We start from the raw sequence: 25,273 nt of genomic DNA, 5'->3' as shown, positions 1-25,273 counted from the left end.
ATCAAAGTATCAATATAAAAAGTAGTGGGAACTTGCACAGTGAACAGAATTTAGGTATGCCAGAGCTTGGTTTTCATAGCATTAAATTTGGAAAGAGATTGTTAACTACATCCTGTAGCAGCATTTTAGTGGGTTTCCTGTTTTTAATAATTATTAGTATGAATACTTTGGAGCCAGGTCTTCAGCTGCTGTAAATTTTTGGTTCTTTACTATGTTTCCAAGAGGAAACATCAGAATAAAAAACAGTCAAAGGAGGGGGTAGGGACAATCTCTCCAGTAAGCTCCTCCCATACGGGGAAAAAAAATCTCAGCACCTCTGAAATGATTGTACAGTTGTTAGAAAAGCTAATGGGTGTTGTTATAGCAGCACCTATAGGAGCAGAAATATGAAGAAGAGAAATACAAAGTTACGCATTCCTTGGTCTCTCTCCACCTTATGAAAACCTTGGGATGGAAGGGAGTGACATCTTTTAGAGCTACTTGTTTTGTTTCCTAGATATCATCTTACGCAGAAACTTCTCTCAAAACTTCATCAAAGTAAAAATAACTGATCATAAAGTCAGATAAAAATATTATTTGTACCTATTTCAGAGGGACGGTAATCATTTCTGTCTTGAATGGCTCTCTGGAAAGAGAGTCTGCATGATTGCTGCTATCCTTATTGTGGTGTATAGGTAGTTGACAGCTTGATTTAAATGGTGAAGGTGAAATGAGATTTGCTCTTCCACTATCAAGGACTAAGAAAAGTATTGACCGGTTAGAGAAGCAAGACCTCACCTGTTTGAGAGGGGCAATATTCTACTGCTATAAATGCCACAACACATTGTCACCCTTTAATACTTACTTTTCCGTTACCATCCAAGGATGAAGGACTAGAGCATCTAAAAATAAAATTTAGCCACCTACACCACCTGTTCTGGGTGCCACCTAACCATGAGAGGACCACTGTTCCTGCCTCTGCACCTCTCTTTTACTTTGTTCTTCCCAGGACCTCTGAGGTGTTTAGAGATAATGGAAGAAATACTATTCTTTGAAGAGAAGTGAGTACCGGGCTGTGTATCTAAAGTTGATGGTTAGGGCAACCATCTACAATGATGGATATTGGGGATTAAAATCCTTAGTGTAATGGAGAGTTTTATATATTACTGGGAATAACTGGTTCTAGGGTCTCTTTAAAATGCAAGCTTTTAATGGTTTGAACTCCTTTGGAAGTACAGAAGCCAGACCATTTAAAAAAAAATAATGAGAGGGGGCGAGGAAAGAAGCATAATTAGGCGTTAACAACAGGAGACAGATTTTGCTCTCAGCTTCTGTCTCTAACAGCGTTGTAGTTCAATCTGATGCCAGTTTCTTTGTGTGCAAACTAGGGGTGATATATTCTGCACAGGCATTCTTTGAAATGTATTCTGTGTTCATGAAATACCTGGAGGCAGAAAGTGTTCTAGAAGCACCAAGTTATGGTAGGGGCACCAAAGCTTTCCTAACCAGTGGACCTTTGAGGAGACATTCAAGGAAGAGGGTAGTTTTTGTTTATGTATTTTTTTTAAGTCTACAATGACAAAGCTGGCATATAGAAGACAGTAAGTAGATATTTGGAAGAGAAGAAATGCTGTGTGGCTGCTGGTTGTGGATATGGTGCAAGTTTGTCCTAGACTAATACTGTCAGCAGCAACAGATACATTGAGTGGGAGTGGGGTGGGGGGGCTAGAGACCATTTGACATATTCCACAAAAGAATCCAGTGAAAGAGGGGTGATTAGCTATGATACAACATAATAGATGGACACTAGGTTGTACTGGGGGACAAAGGTTTATTATGAAATGTAGTCCATCATCTGGGTCTGAAAGTGAATGGATCTTTTGAGGTGATGGTGAGTGTTGCAATGGCAGAAGGGACACGTATTCCTGAACTTTGTTCATTTTATGTGAACAAGTATCCATATCACTTATCTGCAGTTACTAAACTAAATAGTGACATCAAAGATAAAACAATAATACACCATTTTGTTTCTACAGATGGTATTTTCAGCTCAAAATCGATACATTTCACTGGGTTGTACGACCAAAGAAGGTTAATACTCTGTTGCCATTGCCCATAGTATGTGTCTCCGGTAAATATACTGCAAATCTAACTGCAGAGTATATGCACCTATTAGAGTTTTTCTGAAGAAGTAACTTTCACTTCCAGCATTGTTGTTGATTTAAAAAAAATGCAAAAAGGGGGAAAAAAAAAAAAAAAAAAGAGGACCCCTCCCCCTCCCCCTCCCCCTCCCCCATGCATGATTTACTTGAGCTGTTCCCTGCTCTTTGTGGGGAGGGGATCTGAAGCTTCTCAGTGTAATCACTTCTGGGAACCCTTAACAGGGAATGGCAACCAAAAGAGGAATTTAAAGAGTTTACAAGAGACTGCAGAGGCCACCTACCGTACCTGTAGTAGGTGAAAATGAAAAATCCCATTTTAAAGTACTAGAAATGGTAGTCCCATTTATACTGTGTCCTTTGTGAGTGGAATTGAACTGACCTTTTCATAAAGATCAATGTGCGTCTGTGCGACATGTTGGATTTACAATCTGTAGACTCAGTTTGTTAATGTGTTAAACACTGTCTTGCATTAGGTTCTATTTAGCCTCTGTTGCTAGATTTACCTGCAGTTATTTGTTGTTGAGAAATTCAAGACTTCAATCTCTGAAGCAGAAGGTAAGGTTGCTAAAGCCCAAATTTTATTTAAGAAACAGGAAGAGTGTAGATGTTACACAGCTTTGAAACTGAGTTACTAGACTAAGACAGCTGTGTTCACAGGTTCCTGTTCTTCTAATAGCACGTTTTTATGATCGTTTCTATTGCAGGATTAGAGAGACATACAAAACTTGCCCTTGCTTGCTTGCTTATTATGGTAGTTAATGTTATCAGTTCTGTCGCTTTCTCCCAGTCTGCTTCTGTCTGGCTTGTTTACACTTGAAAGCTTTGCAGAGCAGGGACGATCTGTTCTGTGGTTGTTAGTGCCTGGCAGCGTGGGCTGCCCCTTCTTTATGAATACCTGTGTGCCTTGTGTTAGGCCAACATGAGGACTTCGAGAGCTAACACTCAGCTGCCATTCTCAAGGCCTAAATCCAAAACATAGATACCCAAATCCCTGTCCAACTGAGGAAGATGCTAGGAGGGTGGAGGGTTATGCAGATGTCCAAAGACACTGCTTTAGTAAGTGCTTAAGAGTCATGTTCAGTGGGATGAGAATGCCCGCTTCCAGCACTCCAGCCTCTCCAGTTGTGCTGGCTTTCTCTTGCCACATGTAGGCTGATGGACAATCAGGTATTTTGTGTGCTATGGACCAGCTTCAGCAGGAGCGACTGAGACAGCCTGATCCAGTACAGATCTGTGCCATGTAGTGAAGACACTGCTGCTGAAAACCCTGTTGGCAGAGGAGGGAAACTTGAGTTTCTTGAGTTCCTAGGTGAATGCAAAGGAGTGTGTGGGGAAGGAGGGTACCATGAGCCCTGCAGAATGGATAGATTGAGTACCTAGGAAAAGGCTCAGGATTGGGAATCCCATGCAAGGTATCTAGCTTCAAACTAGAGTTGTTAGGGTACACTTCTGTGAGCAGTTTCAAGGGATTTATCAGCATGCCCAGCTAGTTCATGTAAGGAGTTTTCCACTTAACAGGTGGGTCAGTATAGATCCCATTCTTGGTGGCTGTTCTGCATTATATATCAAGGCTGAGTGTCTAATCTGGAGCTCTGAATTTGGGCAAAGATACACTGCAGTGCTCAGCACTGCAGCACCTGGGACCTTTATTGGATCTGGCCTCACTGCAATGAGTGTGAGTAATGATAATAAAGGCATGAGAGTAGAATGACTACACAGAAGAGAAAGGAGCTGCACTTGACTTGATAGAATGAAGAACACATTTGTAAAGAGATTAAATTAGTGCTGGGTGCAAGAATACCACTTAATGAAACAAATGACTATACCTCTTTTCAGTGGCAGGAAAAAAAGTAACATACCACAGAGTGCCCCCTTTCTATGCTCACTGTTCTTGCAGAATAGATGGCACTGTAACCTGGCTTAGTCAGACTTGAGTGAGGAATGAATCCCAGCTCAGGCTTCCTGCCTTGCTGAGACCACCTGGCTACAAGCCTCACTAAATAAAGTGACTCTTACCTTGATTCTCAACTACGGAGCTTACTGTAAGAGGTATCTTTCTCATATACTGGTAGCCCAGGCCAGGAGGGTGGGAGGAAGTGTGTGTGAAACTGCAATGTGTTCTTACTGAGATGTGTGATTGCCTGTAAGGTTCTTATGTGGCAGCAAAATCGCTGAAAAAATTATTAAGAAACACTGAGTATCTCTTCCTACTGGATGCTCTTTTATCTTCTATTCAGCATATTTTATTTTCTCTTTGCTGTATTTCATCTTCTTTCCATCTTTTGATTTCTTCTTCTCTGTAGTCCTCCATTTTGATTTTATTTTATTTACTGTTCCTTATTTACTCATGCATGTACTTATTCTTTTAGCTCTCCTAAATACTTCCTCTTTTGTCTTTCTTGTGATCTGCTATACAGTGTGGTCGCCTTCCATGTACTGGAGCAACATAGCTAAGTTGTGGATTGGCTTATGCTTGCATCAGTTCCCTGAAGCTAATTGCATTGCATCTGCAGTCATCTGGAATGGACTGCATGCCTGGACTGATGAAAGATGTGATGCAAACGTGGATCTCTCTGGGGCTGTGACAAGATGTTCTCATGCACGCATGTGTGCATGTTGATGGTTGAGTTTGTTTGAGTACATTCGAAATGTCTGTAGTCGGTTCTATCAGCTCAGCTGACTCAATGCTCTGTTAGGTTTTGCAGCAGCTGAAGGGAAATGGGAACAGTTTTGCAAAGCTTCTGAGAAGACCAGGATTAACCCTGAAGAGGGATATGCCTGGTGTCCAGGAATGTATGATGACCTTAAACAAGAGACATCCAAAATCCCTCAGCTGACCTTTGTATAATATATAAAGACTCCAATGAGTCTTTTTTCCTGCCTGTGACTCATCTTTTTCTAAATGTAGCCTGTAAGCCTCTCAGAGGACTGTCTTTCTCTTTGTACAGAGTAGCGTAAAAAATAGCAACAGTGTTGAATAACCAATATGTTTGATTTTTTTTTCTTTTTTTTAACACAAACTTTTTAGGACTGCCTTGCTGTATTTGTGTTTTTCCATCAGGGATTTATTGGCTCCCTGAGAGAACAGTGGAAGAGTTTCTGTCCTGACCCACAACATGATGGATATTCAGACAAGATGTTTTGGGAACAGCACCACAGCAGTTTCGTGGGCAGTAGACATTATAATAGGAGATGGGTAGAATCTAAAGGTTAACAAATCTTTCACATCATCCATGTGCTTCCTTCCCTGTTTCTGACCCATTTGTAATCTGCAGTTACCACAGTAATGCTGCCACATGGCTTATGTGGACATGCAGTAGGAAGTCGCCCACTCCTTTTAGTGGGTTGCCCTACATGTCTCCCTTCTTCCAGCCTCTGCATACACTGTCAAGCCCAGTTATCAGGGTCACCAGGGTGTACAGAAGTTTATACTGTTATCTTCCATCTTCAGCTCTTGTTTTGTCTTTTTTGACTTTTAGCAGATCTCCTACTGGAGCCGGACAAATAGGTTCCTGTTCTCTTTCCAGATGCTTTTGTGACATCCTATCTCTATTGCCTGGACCTCTGGAAGACAGAAGAGTAAGAATTGGCAGTGATCATTTTCCTGCAAATGCAATTTGAGAATACCTTGACAGCTAGTAGAAAAAGATCTACCTTGCAGTGTGACCACAGCAAGTGCATGTTCTTTCTGACAATGTTTAATTGCGCTGTGCGCAGTTAACCTGGTGAGGAATGATGCCAGAATCGCCATCTGATTGTCTGTATTCTTTACTCATACTGTAACCAAGTTGTTTCTTTTCCATGAATGTTCATACAAAAATGCAAAGGTTCTCCATGTAGAATAAAGTAGGCCTGCAAAGTAAGGAAGGGCTGATATAGAACAAATGAAAAATGAGATCTTCCAGCAATTCTGTTCTTATAATCAAGACCTATCTGTGACAGTTCTGATGCAGGATATGCTTTTAGGGAGGCTTATGAGAGTTTTTCCTGTGTAAAGACTGCAGAATTTAGCCCGAGCAAATAATAACATTCTAACAATGACATTGGGCAATAGGTGAGTCTTTTCTGGGGAAAAAGAAAAGGAAAACTTGGTGAAAGTTAGATGCCATCTTTTAGTATTGAATGACAAGTGAACAGAAGGGGGAAAAGAGAGGAAAAAAAAAAGTGACCTAAATCACAGTATGGACAGATACATACATCCTGTTGTAGAACGAACAAAGTTCAGCAATGTATTATTCCCTGTAACCAATATCTGATAAAGATTAATTTCTGAAAATGAACCAATAAGACAATGATCAGCCAATAAGACAATGACTTCACAAGTTATTCACTGCCAAATGCATGGTAGTTCCATGCCTTTAATCTGCATCACTGTGTTATTGAATCCAATAAAGTTTAAATCCCACTGTGAATGTAATTGTTCTCCACAAGCAGATTATGAACAGAGACCTTTCATTTCTATTAATTTTGTATGTTTGAATGATAAGCTATTTTATACATATTTTTAATTACAGGAAATGTAACAAACATGCTTATTTTTATTAAACTAATAAAACAAGTAAACCTATCAAAGTGTGACTTTATTTCTTTGGCTTTGTTCCCTTTTGCACTTACTGATCTTTCATTTATGCTAGCTCATGTGTGCCTGGACACATGGTTGGTTACATCAGTTCGTTGATGTCATATGCGAGTGTCTTGTTTCCAGCGGAGAGCTTTGAGGTGAGTTAGTTTTGGTAACTCTTATTTCCCCGATGGCCCCACAATCTGTTTGGGACCTCAAGCTGTAACACTTGGGGGTTTTAACCCCTCCCCTTTCATTTAGGGCACCATCTAATACAAGGGCTGTCTGCACTCAGAAATACAATATTTGCATTATTTTATTATGATACTTGTGCATGCCTTATGGAAGAAGAAAAAGAACCGCACACAAAGCTTGGGGAGGGCAGTAAGAGGAAGGAAACACGGTTTACAAATCCATTGGATTTACAGCAAGCAGTTTGCAGATGTGGATTTTTTAAAAGCAACTTTAACCTGAAGAGCGCGAAGGCCGCGCCGGGCAGAGGGGTGCGCGGAGGGTGCCGGGGCGGAGGAGGGAGCTGGCGGGGGGCTGTGGCCCCAGCGAAGGGGGAAGGCCGGAGCCTCCTGCCGAGGGGCTGGCGGCGGGGCCGGCGGGAGGGCCGCGAGCCTGAGCTCGGCTGGGACTGGGGGCAGAAGTAGGCTGCCTCGGGGCAAACGCAGCCCCTGAAGAGGGTCAGGTCCGAGGCGTGGCAGCGCAGCGGTTTGGGGGACCTTGGAGCGCGACGTGACGGCGGCCGGGTCTGGGCACGACCCGTTCCCCGAGGCGGGCGGAAAGGACGGGCCACGGGCGAGCTGCCCCGCGGATCTCGGCGTTAGCCTGGCCCGGCTTCCCGCGGGCGGCCGGGGCAGCGCGGTGCCTCTCGCCGCGCCCGGCCCGGCCCGGCCCGGCCCGGCCCGGCCGCCGAGGGCAGCGAGGCGCGGGGGGATGGGCGGGGGGAGCTATGCCCCTCCCCCCCCGCCGCGCGCCGGGCAGATCCGCAGCCGGCACCGGCGGGAGGGGGCGAGCGCGGCGCCTCGTAGGGTCGGAGGCGGAGCTTGAACATTTTATGAATGGGCTCATATGACGTCACGGGGGCGGGAAGAGAGCCCCCTCTCCCCACCAATCTTGAGAGATGTCCGGCCCGCAGCACCAATCGCAGCACGGCCGCGGGATGACGGGCGGCTGCCCCGGCCAATGGTGGTAAAAGAGCGGTGCCGACCACGTGGGGCGCAGGCCGCAAGTAGTACGGGGGCGTGCGGCCGCTCTCTCCCTCCCCCCTCCTCCCCGGCGAGGCAGGGGCGTGCAGGGGCCGCAGCGGCGCTCGGGAGGGCGGGGCCAGCCGCGTTGCCAGGTTACCCAATGGCTGAGCGGCCTCTCCGCCAATAGCGGCGGGGCGGGGGCGGGCGCCGTGACGGCAGCGGGCCGGCGGTGGCCGGGAGGGCTCAGTCCCGGCGCGGCCGCCTGCGCAGCATGGTGGCTCCCGCGGCTCTCCCCGCCGCCGGCCTCCTCTACTGGGTGGGCGCGCTGGGCGCCGCCTACGTGGCGGCGCGGGCCGCCTTCCGCCTGCTCGCCGGCCTGCGCGTGTGGGTGCTGGGCGGCGGCGGCGCCGCCGTGGGGCCGCCGCTGGGCGCCTGGGCAGGTGAGTGCGCGTCCCGGGCGGGGGGCGGGGGCTCGGCCCGCGCCGCGGGGGCGGCCGCCGGCGGGGGCAGCCGCAGCTCCGGGCTCGGCGCCCGCCGCTGCCCTGCGGCTCCGGCGCCGCGCTCCGAAACTTCCGCGGCGGCGGGTCGGCGGCGGCGCTGGGGCCGAGCGGGGCCGCCGAGCCCCGTGCGGGCTCCGCGCCGGCCGCGGCCCGCCGAGGTTCGCGCTCGGCGCGCTCGTCCCGCCCGCTGAGCCGGGCCCCGGCCGGGCCGGGCCGGGCCGGGGGGGCTCGCAGCCGCGGGCAGCTCCTCGGAGGCCGCCGCCGCCGGCGGGGCCGCCTCCTCGCGCGGGGCTCCTCCGGCCGTGCCGCGGCGGCGCTGCCCTCGCCGCGCTCCTCGTCGCGGGCGCGGGGGAAGCCGCTGCTCGCCCCCGCTCCTCGTCGCGGGCGCCGGGGAAGCCGTTTCTGACTGCGCGGCTGAGGCGGCCGCGTTGTCCTGCTGCTCCAACAGCAGCTGGCAGCAGACCTGGGAGTCGGCGCGTTCCCGACCGGCGGCTGCTGCGAGCTGCCTCGGCGTGTGGGGGCCGAGGGGCCGGGCGGGGGCGGCCCGTGTGCCGGGAGTAGTTTGCAAACAGAAGACCCGTTGCAAAATTTCCACAAGCGCCTCCCTTTTCCTCCCCCCCCCCCCCCCCCCCCCCCGCCCCGCTGAAATCCCGGGATGTGGCTGCCGGCAGCTGGCAGCTCCCCCGAAGAGGCCCGGGCTGCTCCGGCCGTTGTTGTTGTGGTAAGTGGTGGCGTTAGTGCTGGTCGAGAGGGGGTGGTCAGAGCGCCTAAGCCTCGGCACCCAGAGGTGCCGTAAAACAGTATTTCCCGGGGGCTGTTAGTGCTGACGCTGTGCTCAGCTCTTCTCAGCTCTCCGATTCCTGGAGTCACATTGAGGAAAGAACATTTCTTCCATCTTCGTAACTTTTAAATACTTGTGTGGATTTAGGAAGTACGGCTGTGCCACAGCATAACAGCTCTGGCCAAGAAAATTCTGAGATTTGTTTCTTCCAAGGGCACTGGGAAGGGAAGGTCCTGTTCCTGGTACCAAACTGATAAAGTGAGCCATAAAACTGACTGCAAACTGTAAGAGCCATGAGTTTGAGAAGAAAGTTTAAAGAGGCTATGAAATATACTTTGTTCTCCAGCTGTTCTAGTGGCAGGTTTGTAGGTACGGCAGATTCCCAAGAAGATAGTTGTTCTTGGACTAGTGAGCGTATTTCCCCATAATCTCTGCAACAGCCAACGTAGAACTCATGTGAACCAACAGTTAGGTGATTGAATGCCTAGTATGTGAGAAAATAAATCAGCAGTGCCCCTGGCCATATGCATTATCTGAGAGCATGTCATGGTTCTGCATGCACAGGCTTGAGAAGCAGCGGTAATGCTTTGGACAAGTTACAGCATTATGTGCTAATGACTAAGACCAATGTTACCCTTCCAGTTAGAGTAACAGTACACTTGTTAAACACATTCTGGTTAGTGTAAGACAACGCAATGCTTTTTTGCTTTTCTCATTCTAGTTTTGAATATATTACCCCACTATCAGTTGCCTGCTGACCTTCAGTGCTTTGCGAAAGTCTTGATAACCACTTTAGCTCCTCCTGCTTTTTTCAGACTTGGAAGTCTGCAGTGCTGTTGCCAAATGCCAGGTTATCAGAGAAGACCACCATCTGTAGACAACAAATCTTTCCTCAGTTGCACCCTTAAGCATCTTACAAACAGAAAACTGCAGTGCAAATGTTTGTATCATTGCTTCATACAAGCGTAGACATCAGCCTCCAGTTGTACTTGGCTGTTGGCTGCTCACAGAACTATTCTTTCTCTCCCTTTATCATGGTAATTTTCAATGCATGGAGGAAAAGGAGTACTGACAGTAAAGCTGGGTTCCCTATGTTTATTACTTCCTCTTTGAAGTGGGAGCCCTTCTGCAACATCAAGAAGGATGGGGAAATTGGACGCTGGTGTCTGCTGACTTGGACCTGAGCTGTCACTGTAGAAAGATGTGTGGCCATCATCAGCTAGCTGTTCTACATCCTCTGCCTGCTGCTTGTGCAGGCAAGATGCTGCTGTACTGCAGCAGCTACGGTAGCCTTCCAGTTGAAGGGAGAAAATTTCACAGTATGAATAAGCGCTGACATGTCAGGGTGGTTTGCCCTGAAGTTTATTCTGACACCAGCAATAGACTGGAGAGACTTACTTTCTCTAACTGTAGAGGAGGATGGAGACATAGCCTCTTGGGTCACCTTGAGAAGGAGAATTGGTAATAGTGTAGGAAGAAGTGCATTCATCCTCTTCTGATCTTAAAAAAACAAATAGTTTTGATGCTAAGTAGCTGTTTTGATTACTGTGACAATGTATTCTTTTTCTGCTCTGCCACTGGAAAGCAACTTCACAAAGATAAACTGTCTTGTATTTCTTTCCTCTTAGTGTCCTCTTCTGTGTTTTTGAAGTGGAATTGTAAATTCTTGCTTTGTCATCTTAGTGGGTATATGGTCACATGTGTGCAACTGCTTCTGTCTTTTCTATATCTAATTTGTTGGAATTTGTTCATCCTGCTCATATCTCCTCCTTCCAATGTCAGCCAATTACATACTAGGAAAAAATATGTTACTTGTTGTGATAAACAAATTGAACTTTTGCCAAGATATTTGCTATTTTTGTCATTCTTTTTGTTTGAAAGTCTGCATGAAACTTTTTGATTTTTCTCTCCCTATAAGTCATATGTAGCCTGCTCTTGCTTCTGTGCAGTGGCTCAGGTGAACAGATGCTGTGTATACATGAGATTTCTGGGTGTATCTTGAGACGACACAGAGTGAAGATTTCTGGATCAACTGCTCTATAACTTCGGTTTCTCATAAGTCAGTAACAGAAATTGAGTTACATCTCCCTGACTTGGAAAACAATTTACTTAAATAAACAACACATTAAACATGAGTGCAATGCCGTGGAATCTCCAAAAATGCAGAAAACAGATGTGGCTCTTGTATTCTCTTGTATTTCTCCAGACTGGCTGATCTGTTGTCAGAGCTGGTAGTTTTAATCTGTAATGGTGCTCTCAAGTCAGATGAGACTGTTCTGCTCTTCTATTGGTGATGCTCACAGGCAGCTGCTTTTCTGCCATTGGTAACTGGATGTGCTCTGGAGTTCAGCACTTCTGGAGCAGCAAACTACCTGCTGCTGTCCCATCTCCTATTTGGAGAGTTGACTTTTTCTCCCATTTTAGGAAGCCTTTTTTCCAGTAAAAGAGTCCAGCCTCCAGGTCAAAGAAAGGCTGGCAATGAGATCAGACCAGGTTGATCAGGGCTTTATCCAGGCTGCTCTTAAACTTGCAAAAGGGATGGAGACTGCATAGCCTCTGTGCACAGCCTATTTCACTGCTTGGATGCCTTCATGTGGGGGAATGTATATGTATGTATATGTATTTCCCTTGGACTCTACTGGCTATCTGTAGTTAGTTGACTTTTTTTAATACTCAAAATACTTTGGTTTGGCACTATGTTTTGGAGTATCCTGATGCTCTAGAACTTCCAACATTTTAGTCATGCCAGATACTTAAACTTGTATTTTTCCCCCCCTGTTCACAACTACAAATCTTTTAATGAGAAACAACTTTTTTCGACTGGCTGTAGCCAGTGATGTGTTAACTGGAAACAAAGCTTGCTTTGACTGTTATCAGACACTCCAAGAGGAGCCCCATTCTCTTTGAGACCTCTCTATTAAAGCATGCATTTCTGCCCCTCATAGCTTTGATTCAATCATATTAGAATAATGGTCACATGTTTAGTGACTACAAAATGTCTGATAGTGATGATGCTTTCTCATTTGCTGCATACAATTGTACCTTTGTATTGGCACCAGCTTGTCTTAATTAAGCACCTTGGCATTTATTCACTAGAAGTGCAAAAATACCTAAAACTGTTTTTATTCTCTAAGAGGTCAGTCAGTATGATGCTCTCAACTATGTCTAAATTTCTATAGTTGTTTTTAGCCCCAAACTCCTTAGTCTTAAACCATTCTTTTCCTGTATAACTGCCTAACAATAACTTCCTTCATCAGCAAAGCTGCGTGAACTCCCTCTGCCTCTGCTGGTTAGCTTCTTTCACTTAGTGTAGGCTGAGCTTGGCTGTATGTAATCCAGTGATTCAAAAGAGCCATCTGTTCCATTCGTATACCAGGGCCACTAAGGAGAAGATATGAATAGTGTAGCTGCCCGCAAGAGAAGGGGAGTGAATACTTACCTAACTCTTAACAGTCAGTTCCCTTAAACCAGGACTATCCTGGGTGATTTCTGAGCTTTAATTGACTAGGAAGTTGGAGTGATAGCAAGCACTAAATAAATCCTTAGCAGTAATAAGATTAATAAGCAATTAACACAAGATGTGCTCTTTATATGAAGAAATGGCAAGCTATATTTTTTATCTGTAAAAAGTTTGACTTAGATTCTTGGTATCACAATTTGCTTCCTGTAGTTCCTGGAATCAGTGTTGTAGCGAAACTCTGATCCTTATGAAGTTCTTGGGACAGCCATAATGAAGTAACTACAATGATAAATGGTTTTTAATGGCAATTTAAGAACTCCATAAAAGGACATTCAGGACAGTATTGACTAGGGCTCTAATCAGGCAGTAACTTGTTGATAACTTTAAGCAGCTTTCACAAGTAATATCTTTTTTTTTTCAAGCTCTTCAGTGTTAAGTGAAAAGTCCTGTTACTTGAAGGCTGTTTTCTGCAACTAAATTTCAGGGACTGTTGTACAAATGAGTGCAGGCGTGCTTTGCAAGTGTTTGGCCCTGTGCATGACAGTTGACAGACCACATCATAAATCACTGTTGCAGATTAAAACAGCAATCCTGGCTCAACGTATGAGTGTATAGTTACTGGGGAAGTAAAAGAGGTGTTAGCTCTCTGCTAGCATTGCTCACTGCAGGATGTGAGAGGAGAGGCTGTGTGTACCACCTCATTTTTCCCTACACCTGAATGTGTCTTGGACTGAGCTGTACAAACCTTCAGGGAGAGCTTTTAGTTGCTGCTAGTTCATAGTAGAATCTCTGTTCAGGGATTTCTTCTCTTTAGCACTTTGCCTGGATCTGTGGCAAGTTTTTGGTTGTCATGCTCAATTTTGGGCACTGCAAACACTTTTAACTGTGTCTGAAATAAAGCATGGTACTTGTCAACCCCCAAAGTAACATTAACAGGTGAAAATGTGCCAGCTTCATTACAACCTTTCTTTGGGACAGCTAAAGTTAAATGTGCAGACTGAACTTGAAGCACCTGTTCTCTTGCACTGGTTATTTGCAAAGTGCTTACTGCTCTAAAATGTAGGTCTGTAAACTATCTGGTGCAGGTCTCCTAACTGTCTGAACTTCCCACAAATGCTCTGCTCAGAGTACAGCTTTTTTCTTTTTCCATCTATCATACAATGTTTCCAAATGTCAATCCTAAATTTCTTTGCAAATAATTAAGCTGACTTCCCTCCCTTTTCTTACTGGCATCATCACTTATTTTGGAAGACTTCTCTCAGTGTCTCCCTTCAGTCTCTTTTTTTCCTAAATTAAGCAAACACTTCTTCCAGAGAAACCCAGGAGGTGAGGTGGATTTGCCCATCCTGTTGCTCTAATCTCTGCAGTTTGTACTATGCAGTGCTCCAACTTAGCTGCAACTTGTTTTGAGACCTTACTAGCACTTAGTGTGTCAGAGAGGTTCCCTAATATTTTACATAGGCTACTGCTGTTAATGCATCCCAAAATCAGTTTTCCTTCCTGGACAATATGAAGGAGACAACCATACCCTAGTCTGTTCTTTACAAAATTGCTGTCTCTGCTTCTTGATTGCTTCATCTGTAAGTGTTTTACTTTGCACTTACTGACTGTTTAAAATGATTGCATGGTAGAATTGCTTAACATCTATGTTACAGTTGAGGGCTTCTCCTTGTCCTCTTTAGCTGGAGGAGGAGAGGTAGACTAAATACTTAGAACGCAGAAGTCCAGAGCAAAGCACTTCTGGACCTTGTATCAGCATCTCTTGAGACTAAATGTTTGAATGCTGTTGCCACCAACCACAGCATCACCCAAGCCCTTGACCTCAAGTGCTGGAGTTTAACTTGATGTGAATTACTTCATTCTGCCTTTTGAGACATTTTTTTTTCTTCTAAGTGAAATTCTGGATGGAAGATTTTAGTAATTCAGAGCTAATGTCACTGGGAAATTTGAAATGGAATATGAACGGACTTTGCTGAATTTAACTGCAGGGGTGGAGATGCATGTGAAAGAGTTCTGTGCTGTAGTATGGTCTCCCCTAACATAGCAAAAGGTAACAGTGAGTGGAAGATGAATGCTCTTTGCATTAAGGTGAAAGGAATACCAATCTCTATTATATACATAAACAGTCCGAAAGATAAATGCTTGTAAAGTAGTCCAGGGGTGAATACTTGTGTCATTTTAAAGTACCTTATTCATTTCAACCTTCTGTATGTTTTAGAGTAGGAATACTTCTAATGGAAACCTGTCACTTAAAACTAGGGGATTTACACAGGGAAGTTGCCTAGAGTAGTAAGTTGCTTCAGTTTCTCTATATTATGCTGGCCAGTGTGCTTGGTCCCTTTGGAAGGACTACCTGTGAGGCACTCACTGGAGCTGCTGGAGTCTGGAGAACTGCCTCACGCAGGAATGAGCACAGAAGTGAGCCTTGGGCAGCTCCAGCAAAAAAGCCACCCACGCTTGAACTGTAGTTGGGTAAATGCTCTTGTGTAAGAGGTGAGCTAGCAGAAAGTGCTGAGGCAGGCTGAGGGCAGGGCTGAGAGTGGGGTTTAGGGAAAGCTGCAGCAGTTTGCAACCTGGGAATTATTTCTTTGTTTTGGTGGGTGGGCGAAACGTGTCTAATGATTCTTGGCCCTACGAATATTTTCATTTGCAATTTATAGGATAGGGAGGACTCTTTTTTTTTTTTTTTTTTTTTTTTTACACAAAGGATAATAGTAAGAAAAGCTTTTTCCCACTTCTGGTAAGTGCCAAATGTGATTCTTGGACTTGTGTATGCAGACAAATGCAGGATAAAAACAGTAGCTAGTAGGCAAGGCATCTCATGTTGAGTTGGGCGTTAGTAGTCTGAACACTCATGTGGTTAGTTTTTTTTTATGGTTGCTGCTCATAACTTTAGAGGACTTCTGTTGCTCATTTATTGAGCAATTTGTAGGACTAGAACACTGTTCATAAGAGAAGATATTCTAGTTTTGTGTTCTGTAATGCAATCAATCCAGGCTGACAAATCATCCCGATATATTAGGCAGTGGGCTGTATACTAGGGCTTAGTTGTCCAAAGTACAGCTTAGCACAAGTTAGGGAATGGCTGAGATAACACCAGCTGTGCTTGTGCAGGTGTTAATGTTGTAGATATCAGGCTGTAGGAAACCTAGGCTCCTAGAGTAAAACAAAATACTTCATATTGTGAAGCTGAGTACATTAATATCTGAAAATGCTAGACTTAGGGCTACTTGGATTTCTTGGTTGGGTCCTGTAGTGCATTTAATTGCACAGCAGGATCCTACCTTAAATCTGTGATCTTCTGATTCTTAATTATATAATCTTAATATAGTATTTAAATTTGTGCAACTTCCCAGGCTTGTAGGGTTGAAGTCCAGAGCATTACACCATCACCCAAAGGATAGTTGATCAACAATATAAACCTCTCCTGTTAATACCAGAAAAGAGCTATGTGGAAACTTCACTGCTGAGCTTTTTTACTCCTTCTGTCCCTGAAAACAGATGGCGACACCTGAAAGTCTGGGCTTTCATCATAGGTCTTGAAAGAAACCTATTTTGTTACAGTTCTTAAAGCTGGAGATCAGGTGCCCAGAAGCAGAGCCCCAGGAAAAAAAGTGTCTTTCCCTTTTGTCTCCTGTAATTCTCCCCCCCCCCTTTTTTTTTTTTACATTGTCCCTGTTTTTCCGTCTCCAAAAGTTCTCTAATATTAATCTCTTGACGCAATTGCCTTTCCTGAAGAGGATGAGACACAGCTGTAAGGCCCAAGTTATAGTGTAGTTTGTATATATGCAGTGATTACTGTCTGGCTGGACTTCACAGAGACTGTTTTGATTGTTTTTTTGCATGTTTTTTTCCACCTTCATATTTTTTCTCTTGTATAATTGTGAGTCAAGATATCCTGGCAGAGTGTATCACACTGGTCTTGTCAGTACCTTGGGTAAAATTGAGCCTCTACTTCTTGAGGGACTATAAACTTACTGGTTGAGGAAAAGGCTGGCTGTGCTACTCTGAGGAGCTCAGCTCTAGAGATGATGGTTCACCAAGGGATTTTCATGTATGTTAAAAGATATTCACTGAAGTAGAATGGAAGAAAGTGGAATGAGAGATTATAGGGGGATAAGCTCAAAGGGGCAAGGACTTGGAGCTTATTCAGAGGAAGGAAACTGCAGAGACTTCTGAAGAGCGTGACCTTCTTTCAAAGTCTGTAGTCCATACTTTTGGATGAAAGGGTTTGTAAAGGGCAGAATAAAAGTGTCTGTAGATGTGGAAAGCACAAGGCAGAGATCTAACTACAGTTTAAATGCTGCTACCCAAGCAACAACATGTTCTGCTTATCCTTGCACATTGCACCTCTCCACTGTGCCTCACCACTGGATCCAGCAAGTCTACTTCCCTACAGCCAATTTATTCCTCCCAAACTCTTACTTTGTATCTTCTTAAGCCTCCAGCTGACCTATTTCCCAGGGTCCTTTGTTCCTCTGCATCTTTCCCCAAGCTTCTCACATAGTCTCCAGCAGCAAAAAGCATTTGGTATGTAAACTGATTATTTATTAATAGTTTTCATGGATCATTTTTTCTCAGAGGTGCATGTGTGCAGTGTTCCCAGTAGCTGATTTCCATCTACCACAGGAGCTTTCCACCCACAGAGTGATCAAGCAGAGATGATTTGGGTCAGCTCATGAGTTGGATCTCTAACAAAAGTGAGAGGAAACAACTGGAAGAAAGATGGGGCAGTAGAGGATCCCTGAACTATCGGAAATAACTTCTCTCCTGTCAGTAATTGACCTAGGAATTAGGGTGTCCTGGTCCTTACTTCTGCCGTCAGATACCCTGTCACACCCAGTGTTTGGCTTGGCAGGAAGAACCTGTGTTCTGATCATAAGGTTAAAAAGGGACCTGTAGCGGTACAACCTGTTTTGGCTGCTAATTTCCAGAGCTAATTTCTGAAGAGTTGGGGGATGCGTGCAGTGCTGTTTTCCCTTTACAGTATTACATCTTTGGTCAGAGGATGTTGTTAGGAACTTCTGAGCTTCCTTCCTTCTGTGCTGTTGCAGGTAAGCTTGGCTGGGAAGAGCAGAAAAGTCCAATGGCTTCATACTTCAGTGGAGGATTGAGGTTGTGGAGGACTAGGAGGGGGCTGCATTATAAGTGTAGAAGTCTTCACCTTGCCAGGAAAATGGCCTGTGTTGAGGACCTGGCCAGTAGTGCTGTAAATGTGGCAATGCCAATGCTCCTGGTATTATCTGTGGGATGGGAAATTAATGCAAACCAGCCTTCATGTCACAGTCTTCCTTGCTGCCGTCTAGAGTGGCATGCCCTGCTGCTTGGGGTATGGGGCAGGGAATGCATGCCTATATTTTCCCCAATTTGAGGTGAACAGTATGTCAAGTCCTGTGCAAAAGCCTTCCCTGTAAGCCTCTCCAGTTGGATTGGAGCATGAGATGGAGAAAACCTCTGCCGTATCCCATGACCACACGTCACCTCTCTTGCACTACTGCTGTGCATGTGGTGGGAATGGCTGCAAAGAAAGCTCTGATAGCCCTGAGGCAGATCCCGCCTGAAGCAAGGCTTCCTGGAAGTGCTGCTGATCACAGGCAGGACTCTGAGCATTTAGATAATGTGTATTTTCAGTGTCAATATATTGATCAAATTATGTGCTGTAATATGGTTATACTCAGATGAATGCTTAAGAATAAAAGATACTCCTCTCACTCGTGACATCCTGGGCTTCAGGAGAGGCTTGTATGCTTAACTATTGCCTTCCTTTGGCTGCTGACACCCACTTCATGATGAAGTGGCTAGACTACCTGTTGATTGGCATGCACATGATGGCATATCCTTTCTGGAGCAGGAGGGCTGTTGTGGAAGGAAGCTAGAGTGCGCACTTCTGCCCTGGAGTGGGGCTGATGCGTAAAAGTGGGAGGAAGGTGACAGGGAAATACAGGAAATAGGAACACTCTGGAGGTTCAGAGGCTCGTGTTTTGCACGGGTTGGCAATGCATCAACAGTTTGACTCAAAACTCTTCAGAAAGTTGGCCCACGGACACGGGGCACCTCGGCCCGAGCTGTTCCGGTGTTTCATCATTAAATGCAGCCCAGTTTTCAGTTAACCATTTTCACCATGCCTTTTGCAGCTAGAGTTGTCCTTAGCTTCCACCTTCTGCCCTGTTAGCCAAGACAGACATTTAACTTCTGTCCCTGTTCCCCCCCTTGCCCCGGCTCAGATGTGGCAGCTTCATGCTCTTGTGTGTGGGGCGGGTTCACACGTGGGTGGCAGCGCCCGTCTCGCTGCGTGTCGCTTGGGAAGGAGAGATGGAGGAAGAATCAGCTTTCTGCCGTTTTTAAACGTGTGCGACGGCTGTTTCCTAACCTTCAGTTTTAAAAAACCCCTCTGCAGCGCGGGATGGTGTTGCCCAGTGGTTCCTCTGTGGTGTAGCCAGCCTTATTTGCTTTCAGCGCCCCCCTTTTTAAGGGGGGTTGTGCTGGTAGGTAAGGTGTGCGAAGGAACACCGCCTCCTGCTCGCAGGGACTCTGCCTCCGCACATGCTTTTGGTGAAATCCGTGCCTCTGTGAGCAAAGAGTTAACTCGGTTTCACCTCATCTGCCCCCAGCGGAACTGCGTTCCTCAAAGCCTGCTCAGTGTCTGCATAGACAGTGGTGCTCCCACATGGCAGGGAGGGAGAAATGCTGTCACTGCAGTGATCCTCATTCTCTCCCTCATTGCTGTGCATCCGTTACCTAATAGGTGACATAACACGTTCCCTCTTTTCTACTCTGCTGTGTGTTTAGCTTATGAAATGCTTGAACGCAGGAGATGGGGCAGGTTTGGTCTTTTCTTAGCTTGGACGGGGTTACGTGACTGCCTTTCCCTGGTCCCTAATTCAGATTATTGCTAGGATATACGATGCTTTTGCTTTCAACCCGTCTGTCTGAAAGTGCTGCGGGTTGCCCAGTTCATGAATCAGAAACAGGAATCCTCCTTCTGAAGTTTCATTAATGACTTGGAGCAAACCATGTTCATTGTGAATTGACCGTCGCCACTTTTATGAATCGAGAGGGTCCGAGCCATTCATGTGCTCGGGCTGCTGGGAAGAGCGCCTCGATCTCTGCGGAAAGGGGACTCGTCTCTGTGAATGGTGCCTGCATGCGACTGAGCTGGGGAAGGGCGGGAGCAGGGACGGGGACACCACAGCAGCGTCGTGTCGTGTCGTGTGACAAGGACACTGGCTAGTCCACGTGCGGCTGGGGGGGCCAGGGGCTGCTGAGCGCAGCGTGCTGCAGCCCGTGCAGCGCCCACAGGCGCTTCCTCTGCCTCCCTGCTCTTCCAGGGAGAATGAAGTGCATCAAATCAATTGGAGCTCAAACATTTAAGGAGGCTTGACGGTAGCCTCGTTTCTATAGGAAAATCTGGAGAGTTTTCCACCAGGGAAAAAATACTGCAAGTTTTCAAGGGCTGAGAGTGAAATATAGAAGGCAGCAGTGGCTGTTTCTTTATTTAGAAATAGGAGGGGAAAGGGACTGCCTTTAGAGTTTTTCCATGAATCTTTAACACAAATGTCTCTATTGTGAGACAGTGCTGATACAAATAAAACAACCGAGGTTTTCTAAATCTCTTTACTGTCAAGCATTAGGGAGAATGTTATGTTAATGTATTGAGTGTATTTCTTATGATTGTTACCTTCTAAGTTGTGTGTTAACCTCATTCATATTTTTCCCTCTCCAGAATGTGGTGGATAGAAATACCCAATTAAAGTGAACGTCACCGAAAGTATCGGATGCAATGGACGCCTGTGGAACGTAATTCCCAAATATGCACATCTTAGGGGGCCAAAAAATACAGGATAATCTTCAAATTTGATCGGTTTCTAAACTGAATCTTCATTTTTCAGCTCTAAGTGACCCCTTTTTATGAATGGCAGCTTTTGCTTAATTCAGGTGACCAGCTGGTTCTGTGTTCCTTCTTAAATCTGTGGGCTAGAGGGTGCTGGTGAGTAGTTGAGTAATCTTTCTGACAATGCAGAGAAGAGACTTTTTCAAAAGGTGTGGTTTGAGTTTAAGCGTCGGTTTGATAACCGCAGTGCACAAAAGCAAGATAATCAGATGACTTCTAATTGGAACAGAATTACATTTGTGTAGCAGTTTCTACTTCATAAGCTGGAATGTAAAATGCTGACTTTAAAAACAAAATATTGCAGAGTACCTCTCATTTTGTTGTAGGCAGGGTAACTTTTGAAGATAAGTTTAATGGCTTTTCAACACTTCAAATATTGCCTTTTTTTTATATACAAATGATCTACTTGATTAGATCACTGCTCATCATAATTAGGTAACTTCCATTCTGAAGACTTCAGAAATTAAAATTCCACTTGTGTTACTTTTCTACATTTTTAAGACTTGTCTTTATAACATCTTGGCAGCTGGATAAAGACTTGCCAGCTATATCAGCTTTCATCCATGGCTGCCATTGCATCTTTTTTAATAGCACATTATCTGCTAAATATGTTCCTAAGCCATCTTTGTCTCTCTCAACACATGAGAAGCTATTTCCAGTGTGACTGAGAGGGCTCTGATTTTAGCAGAAATAATGGTCTTATTTAGAGAGAGATTATAAAAAGTTTAAAGCCATTCCTAGCCTAGCATAAATACACTCGCTAACTTCTCTTTCTACTGGGAATGCATATAATCATGCTTGAACCTACAAGAGGGGACACCATGAGGTATTTTCTTCTTCTCTCCTATAAAGGAAATGATATTTTAGCAGTTGGTTAGACCAAGTTTTCACAGATAATTCGCTTAAAACTAGCAAGGGGAGATGGAGGAAGAATCTTGTATTTGATATTGTTCTGTGTCTTAGGTAGCCAGAGGCACCTTAAAATGTTTTTCTAGGGAACTGAAGATTTGGGTGACCTGCAGTTTTGGGTATTCCTGTTCAATGGCGATATAAGCATGAGCTTTTACTAGATCATGTTATATCTGAACAAGAAGATACCAGTTCTCACTTGAACTGCTTTAGGAAGTGATCTGGACTAATCAGTGTTCTGAACCCTCCAGCTTTACTGCTAGATTTGACTGCTGCAGACTACCACTGATCCACGCTTACACCAGACAAAGTGTACACAGTACTTCGTAATGGCTGTTTAATAATGTTGACCAGTTCGCTTTAAAAGTTGTAAACATACCACAGTCCTGTAGCCTTCCTGTAGAGCTGTAAACTGCCCCTGAATGGGTGAGGGGCCACTCTTCCCTGCTTTCATGAAACTTCGGTGCATGCTTTTCCCTGCCATGTGCACAAGATGCTCACTTGTACTGCAGTCTGACTTGCCCTGGCTTTATGCCTTGTACTTTGGCAGCTGTCATGCGAATGAGCCATGGGTGTGCTAGATGTGGCAAGCGTGGAGGTGTGCGTGTGGGAGGGTGCCCTGCAGTGGGTTACAGGAGCTCTGTTAATGGGGGAGCTGCGCAGAGTGTCCTCAGAACAGTCCTAACAGCGTGTCCTGACATGATGCATCTGAAGTTGCTGCTGTGCTCTTGCTTCACACCGGTAAGGCAGCCAAGAACTGGCTGTGGGAACTACTGGCCAGGTGTCCTTTGCCCCTGTGGTGCAGGGACAGAGCTTGCATGCTAGTACTGCTGCTTCCAGCAGTATGCATGTTAATGAAGGGCCTGAGTTAATTTTCTGAAGTTGTCATTCTCCTGCCCCCGGTACAAGGCTTTGCAGGACTTGTAAAATACCCCTTTGGTGCTCCCTGTATTGCTGTTCTCAGGCTTTGCCTGCTGAAGCCTCTGTGCTTGAACTCCTCTGCTTGTGAGCAAGCTGCACAGTACTCAGGTGTGACTTTTGCTGCCACTTCAGCTGTTCTGCAGAACCCGTTTTCATACCTCTGTGTCCCTAAAGCAAATGCTACCTTCTCAGTGTACAACTTGGTTTAATGTTGCTTCTAGCCAAAATGAATAAAATATAACTAGGTACCTTCCTGTTTCAATTTCTGTTCTACTCCTGAGCGATTAAGATCTGTAAAAGACTAATTCCCTCTTCTGTATATAGTTTCCAAATGAAATCCTTGTCTCGCTACCTTGTAGCCATGTTCCTTCTTCCCCAGACATCCCTGCAGACTTTACAGACAGACTTCTCCAAACTTGTACTGCAGGGGGAGGAAATAAGTGTGTGTGTTTGTGTGTGTAGTAGAGAGGCAGAACTTAATCATCCCAAACAAAAGAAGTAGTAAAGCCATCAAGTTGTTCTACTTCTGTCTTTGCTGGGCAGTCTGTGACATGAAAGCTTGTGAAGAGCAGATTATCTTGGAAATATCCTAAAAACAAGCTTTTTCTGTGCTCAGACCCACCTTTAGACTTCCTCTCACCCTATCTGTTAAGTACTATAGAGACTGAAATGTAAAATTTGAAGAGTCACAGGCCAGTTTGCAGTCTGCAGGTAGAATTAGTAGCAGTAAGATGCAAATTGACTTGAACAAGTTCGTCTTTTTTTCACTACTTAAATAGGTAACCTTGGAAGATAATCAAGCCACTAATATAGAGCATAAGTAGCTCGTGAGCAAAGGCTTGGAAATATTGTTTCTTCAGAAACAAAAATAAACCCTAGACCTGAATTGGCATGTGTGAGATATGGGTTTTCCTCCAGAGCAGTAAATGGTGTCCATGACTGATAAATGGTCTGAAATAGTAGGTAAGAGCTGGTATCTATATATTTCAAGCAAAGGACTGGAGGAAAAATTAAAAGCTCTGTGTAGCAGCAAGTTGGGTGCACAGATTTCTTTGTATAATGTCTCTGACGACACATTCAAAATAATAGGTGGATTTTTTTTATGGTCCTTGTACCATCCTGAAGGTCAGATGTCAAACAAAAACAGTTTCTTGTGTAATTCTGCCTTCAGGCATACCTCTGTTATTTTGGGTGCAGGGTGGAGGGAGGCAGGTGGAACTTAGCTTTATAAGGGATTGGTGAATTAGGGATCACTGTTATTAGCAAGCTTGAATCTGCTATACAGAGATTCACACAGCTATTGGAAAACCTGGGGACTCCACAAAAGCAAAGGGTTGGAAAATCCCTATCCTATTTAAACTTCAAAGAAATTGCTCTCTTTCCCCCCCTCCCTTCCCCAGTAGCATATTTCTGGAACTTTTCTCATTTAGAGGATTTTTACCTGTTGAAATAATCGCATGGCAGTAACATGCCCCAACACTTGTCAGCAATACACAAGAACTCTTTTAAAAATTTCTAAGAATAGAAATACCTTTTGAAAGGATTAGGCTTTGTATGAGGCTTGTGTAGCTTTGTGGACTTCTGAAAGTCTTCACAGAAACTCCATGAAGAAACCAAGCTGTTCCGTATTCCAGTAGAAAATCAGGAGGTCAGAAAGTCCCTATACAGCGTTGTGTCTCTTTGTGCAATGCAGGTATATTTGCTGGTGGGTGTGTGTGTAGATACACTTTTCACTTGAGTGAAATCTGACTCTCTCTTAAAGATAAAACTTTGAACAAGGTGACTTGTGTGTGTAATATGCTGGTGCAGAGAATGGAAAGGTGACAGCGCAGGGTATTAGACATCTCATAATATGTTTTAATATGGCTTAGACGCTTTTAAATGAAGGGTTCTGGGAGAGCCCTTGCAGCTATTGCATCACTTGCCAAAAATAGAATCTCTACTGCATAAGGCAGCTTGTCTGCAGTGTGAATAGACTTGATAAATTAGTGCTTCTTGTGAACGATCACTCATTTCTGCTTCTCAGCTAAGTAGGTTTTTACTCTAAATTTCGATATGAAATGAAGTAAAAGCTCCCCCCCCCCCATCTCTGGGGGTGTTTGGAAGTAGTGGTGTCCACAGTTCTGTCCACAATATGATTCTAAAAATAAATTTCTAAGCTTTCTGAAATTACAGTTTAAACGCACTGATAAACATGTTCTTATATTGTAATCCTTTGAGGAAGGAAAGAAGAAATTCTGCTTTGTGCAGCGTGAGGTAGTCTACCGTTCTCATCAATCCGTTAAAGACTTGTAAATTGTAAAATTGTAATTATAGAATGCAAGCTAAATATAATACTAATCTACTTGTTAAAAAAAAAAATTCCTTCCCTTAAAAATAAAAGGCTTGTTCTACAGTGCTTTTTTTTCTTTTATTGAGAAATCTTAGTCAAGATGTACCAGCAAGGGAGTGTGTTTGTATTCCAGTGGTGTTGCTGAGCCAGACAGGTCTGCAGCACGGCATTTTATTTTTAGACTCTAGGTTGCCATTTTTATCCTGTAAAAAATATTCATCAGTGTCTGGGTGACAGGCCATCAGTTTCTATAACTGTGTCAGACCACAGTTTTTCCACCTCTCTCCTTCTCCTCTTATGTCCTGCTGTATACGTTTCTTTTTAGGGGGAAAGACAAAGGGGGAATGAGGGTGCTGATTTTAATTCATACATTAGATTCTTCAATTCACAGATCTTTAGCGTCACACGCTTCATTCATCTTCTGTACTCAGCAGCTTATGCAGCTTTGTTTATTGTCTGTAATGGGTGAACTTTTTAGTGTCCAGAACCTAATACCTGGGAAGGGGAGAAACGGACCTGGTGCTTGACTGATTCCCTGCTGTGCCCTCTTTCTCTGCTCACCCCCAAAACACAGTGATGTG

General features: G+C 44.7%; 1 protein-coding gene and 1 long non-coding RNA gene across 2 annotated transcripts in view; one reads left to right on the top strand and one right to left on the bottom strand.

Moving 5' to 3' along the window:
- The first annotated feature begins 7,893 nt into the window (after window positions 1-7,893).
- The window catches only part of HSD17B12 (hydroxysteroid 17-beta dehydrogenase 12), an 86,604-nt gene continuing 69,224 nt past the window's right edge, over window positions 7,894-25,273 (top strand). Inside the window, 3 exon segments of the mRNA XM_062576396.1 lie at window positions 7,894-8,010; window positions 8,012-8,162; window positions 8,165-8,338. Of these exon segments, the coding sequence (XP_062432380.1) occupies window positions 7,894-8,010; window positions 8,012-8,162; window positions 8,165-8,338 (442 nt within the window).
- LOC134141581 (uncharacterized) lies at window positions 9,475-24,033 on the bottom strand. Its single transcript, XR_009958657.1, has 4 exons — window positions 23,892-24,033; window positions 10,578-10,679; window positions 9,939-10,050; window positions 9,475-9,610 (listed from the first exon to the last, which is right to left on the bottom strand). It is a non-coding gene; the product is annotated as an uncharacterized LOC134141581 (long non-coding RNA).

The sequence above is a fragment of the Rhea pennata genome, chromosome 5 (genome assembly GCF_028389875.1).
Source record: "Rhea pennata isolate bPtePen1 chromosome 5, bPtePen1.pri, whole genome shotgun sequence".
NCBI classification, from domain to species: Eukaryota; Metazoa; Chordata; class Aves; order Rheiformes; family Rheidae; genus Rhea; species Rhea pennata.
This window is presented reverse-complemented; position numbering and strand designations above follow the sequence as displayed.